This window comes from Argentina silus (assembly GCF_951799395.1).
Source record: "Argentina silus genome assembly, chromosome: 9".
In the NCBI taxonomy this organism is placed as follows: Eukaryota; Metazoa; Chordata; class Actinopteri; order Argentiniformes; family Argentinidae; genus Argentina; species Argentina silus.
In genome coordinates, this window is record NC_139663.1 from 19958734 (window position 1) to 19962725 (window position 3992).

At 55.6% G+C, this 3992-nt stretch overlaps 1 protein-coding gene across 1 annotated transcript; it reads right to left on the reverse strand.

The window, feature by feature from the left end:
- Nucleotides 1-129: 129 nt before the first annotated feature.
- On the reverse strand, nucleotides 130-3340 carry elfn2b (extracellular leucine-rich repeat and fibronectin type III domain containing 2b; the record flags this gene model as incomplete). Its single annotated transcript, XM_083676402.1, has 2 exons — nucleotides 130-2664; nucleotides 2990-3340. 2 exons carry the CDS (start codon nucleotides 3338-3340, stop codon nucleotides 130-132), a joined length of 2886 nt encoding a protein of 961 aa, XP_083532528.1.
- Between the last annotated feature and the right edge of the window lie 652 nt (nucleotides 3341-3992).

Sequence of the window (3992 nt, forward strand, 5' to 3'; positions counted from 1 at the left end):
ATCAGGCTCTGTCAGACTAAACTTAATTCTTTCACCTCCCTCTCTTCTCCCTCCTTCCTACTGGTGTCTGTGGCTCACCAGCCAATCAAGACTGAGATTTATTTCCCACAATGCCTCACTTGTCTCCTTTCACAGCTTTTGCTGTGCGGACACGCCCTTCCAGTAGTCGAGGATGTCGTGGAGGTCCTCCCCTTTGGCGAACTGCACCTTCTTACGGAGGGCGTTCCCGGCAGTGACGTAGCAGGACTCGTCGCGCTGGCCCTTCCGGTAGGGCCGGAAGCGCTCCCAGATCCGAAGCGAACTCTCAGAGGAGTATTCCGGGCTGGAGGAGTAGCCGGAGTAGGTTTGGTGACGGGAGGGCGAGAGCTGGGAGTAGGAGGCGGCGTCCCTCCGGGAGCGAGTCAGGGGCTTGAGGAAGGAGGCCCTCTGGGCAGGGGAGCCCTGGTGGGAGCCCTCGTAGTAGAGCGCCGGGACAGAGTGGCGGTGCTCCGAGCAGTGGTAGTCCTGCTGCTGCACCTCTAAGTGCTGCTGCTGCTGTTGCGCCTGCTGATATTGTTGCTGCTGCGCCTGCTGCTGGTGATGATGCTGCTGCTTTTGCTGGTGCGGGGCACCAACACCACCACTGTCGCAACCACCACCACCCCCTCCACCACAGCTCCCGCTCCCCACCAGAGGCAGCCTCTCCATGGGCTCCCCACACCCCACCGGGCTACACCTCTCTGGGTACTGCTGGCAGGGGTCTGGGCTCCGCGGCTCCGGGACGTCCAGGCTGTAGACTCGTCCGGTAGCCCGGTCTCGGTCCCGGCCCATGGAGCCAAAGGAGGTGGTGCTGCACTGCTTCTTCACGCCGCTTGAGATCACCACAGCTGCATCGGCGCTCATCTGCCTCTGGATGGGGCGCACCGCCGAAGCCGGGGGAGGTGGCCGGTAGGGGGGGGAGACAAACCCCCCGCCGCTTATACCTGGGCGCTCAGAAAGGGGGGCATTGAAAGAGGGGAGAGGAGGCGGAGGGGGAATCTTGGGGGTGGGCAGAACCGGGCAGGTCTCTGTGACCCCCGGGGACAGAGGGATGAGGCCACGAGTGAGGGAGGAGGTGCAGGTGGGTGGAGGGGAGGTAGGGTTGCACGAAGCGGTCGAGACCGCGGAGGCTGCCGAAGCAGCAGCGGCAGCCGCGACAGAGTCCAGCTTCAGAGCGTCAATGCAGTTGTTGATGATCTGGTTGACCTTGTCCACCTCCATGGCAATGGTGGAGATCTCTGATGCTGATCCTCTCCCGTCGTCATCGGAATCGTCCCCAAAGTCTGTACCGTCGTCCTCTCTCATATCCTCCTCCCTCAGCCCCTGTCCTCCCCCCACCCCCCCCATCCCTCCATCCCTCATCCTCTCCTCCCCGACTGCCCCTGTCCTAATGTCCATGTAGTTCCCTTTACTCGTGGTCATTGCTTCCGAAAACGCTGTTGCCATCTTCTCTACCTGTGGTATGGAGGAGAGCCGGGAGGAGCTGGTGTTGGCTGAGTGGAGCATGCCTGAGCTGGAGGAAGCCGACATGGGCAGCTTTCCCCCGTGGTGATGCTGGTACTGGTGCTGGTCCCGGGACTGCTCCTGGAGCTTGTGCACTGCCGATGGATCGTTAGCCACGGCCGCGGCTACCTCCGGCCCATACCGCATCTCCAGGATTGTCTTTTTCACGCAGATCGACTTCTGCTTCTCCTCGTGCATTCGCCGCTTCCGTAAACAGTAGTAGACCACGCCCAGGATGATGAGCATGCCGAATAGGCAGCCCACGATGGTCATGATGTAGTGGGTGGTGGTGGAGGGGGTGGGCAGCAGGTCATCTGGGTTCTGGGCGCGGGTGGAGAACTGGAGGCATGTGTGGTTGTAGCGCTGGGAGGTTCGTATCGATGCCACGCAGAAGGTGTAGTTGGTGTGGGGCTTGAGCTTGCTCAGGGTGATCACCTCCTTCTTGTTCTTGAGGTTCATGACATCGGACACGAAGCTCTGGTTGTATTGGACCAGGATGTACATCTTGCTGTAGGGTCTGGGGATCTGGACTATGATAGATGCTGTGAAGAAGGAGACATGCTTAAGCTTGATGCTGGGGCTGAAGCTGTGTTCAGAGGATGAAGATGAGGTCGTGGGTTGGTGATATGGCCCAACACGGTCAAACATATCTGGCCCCATCCCGGAGCCATCCAAGTCTGGTGGGAGGGAGGTCATGCCAGGAATGAAGACGCCATCTCGGCAGACAGAGGACAGGATGACCTTGGCGTTCCGGATGGAGTGACCAGCCGCGATGGGACTCAGGAGGGGGTAGCCGAACATCTCCCTGGGGGTCTCACACTGGAGCCGGTCGTAGGTGTGTGTAACGTTATTGAACGACTCCAGCCATGTGAGGAAACTGTACAGATCACACCCGCAGTGGAACGGATTCCCGGCTAGCTCGCACACCATCAACCGGTTCAGGACCGTAAACGTGGACGCGTCGAGGCGGGCCAGCTTGTTGGATGACAGGTCCAGACTGCTTAGACTTGGACACTCCCAGAATGCATTGTTGGCGATGACCTCAATGAGGTTGTGTTGGAGGAAGAGGCACTGCATACGCCCCAGTCCTCTTATCATGCCCTCTGTCAGGTTGGTCAACTTGTTGTAGCCCAGCTGGAGGACCTGAAAAAGGGCCGTGGGGGAAACACAGTAAGTTTTTGACTTTATTGTGTTTATCAAGGTTAAAAATTAACATGCATGCCATCGCGCTGTCTCTCATGCCTGTGGTGCATGGAATAAATAAAGCTCCATACTTCAGGTCATTGAAGGGGACTACTCAGTCTGTTTCAACTAACTGTGTTTATCCTCAATAGTTTGTCTACTGAAAGCAATGTTATTTCAAGGTAGTGAAGCATAGAAGCATAGATACCACATAGAAATTAGTTTGAAACATGGCTGTCAAAAGCACTACAATATTCCTCAATTATCATATCAATCAACCAATCACCTGGAGGTTGGCCTGGCCGGCGAAAGCCCCATCCTCGATATAGGAGATGTCGTTCTTGGTGAGGTTGAGGTCTGTCAGATTAGTGAAGCGGTACATGGAGGTGAAGAGCACAGCCTTGATTTTGTTCTCATTGAGCCTCAGGTCGTGGACCGTGTTGTTGATCTGCTGGGGGATGGTCTCATAGGGGGGCTGGTTCTGGCTGCAGATGGCCAGCCAGACGTAACCCTTGTCCCCCTCGATGAGCCAGCAGTCCCCTCGGACCAGGCCGGGGAGGTGGAGAAAGAGGAGGAGGGAAGGGAGGATGAGGAGGAGGAGGGCGGGTGAGGAGGGAGCGCAAGACCTGCTCTGCATAATGATGGAGGGAGAAGGAATGGAGAGAGGATGATTTTAAAGCTAGAGGAAAATATAGATCGGGTAGGGAGAACAAGTTAGACTCTGGGGCAGACTAGGGTATCTGGATTGGCCTTAGAAAGGGGAGAGGACGGGGTCTGGCTTGGGTGTAGAAAAAAGGGGGCGGGGCTTCACAAAGCCAGTCACAGCTGTATGGTCGTCATGGTGATTAGCAGAGACCCCATGTTATGTCATATCCTGTCGGGCTGCAGTGGGGAGTGACACAGCTCTTCCTCATAGTCTCTTCCCTCTGACACGATATCTCCTTGGTTCCAATGGGGGTGGCATGCAAGAGAATGGTGAACCTGTGAAAGAGAGAGGACAACCATGAGACAATAGCATAATGGTATGACATTAACATGGAATCCACTGTGCAGCATACCAGAATGTCAAAAACTAAAACAACAGGTTGTCATGATACACAATAACCAGAGAGTGGAATCTATAGTATGCTAAAGACTGGCCACAGGCACATGTATGAGTCAACGTGTAAGGAATATGGCCTAGATGCAAAAAACTCTATCTGAATATGATTATCTGCCTGCTTGTGACATAGGAAAGCTTTCTACACACACAAGCTAAATATCAAAGTGTCTCTAAGTGATGTCACTTG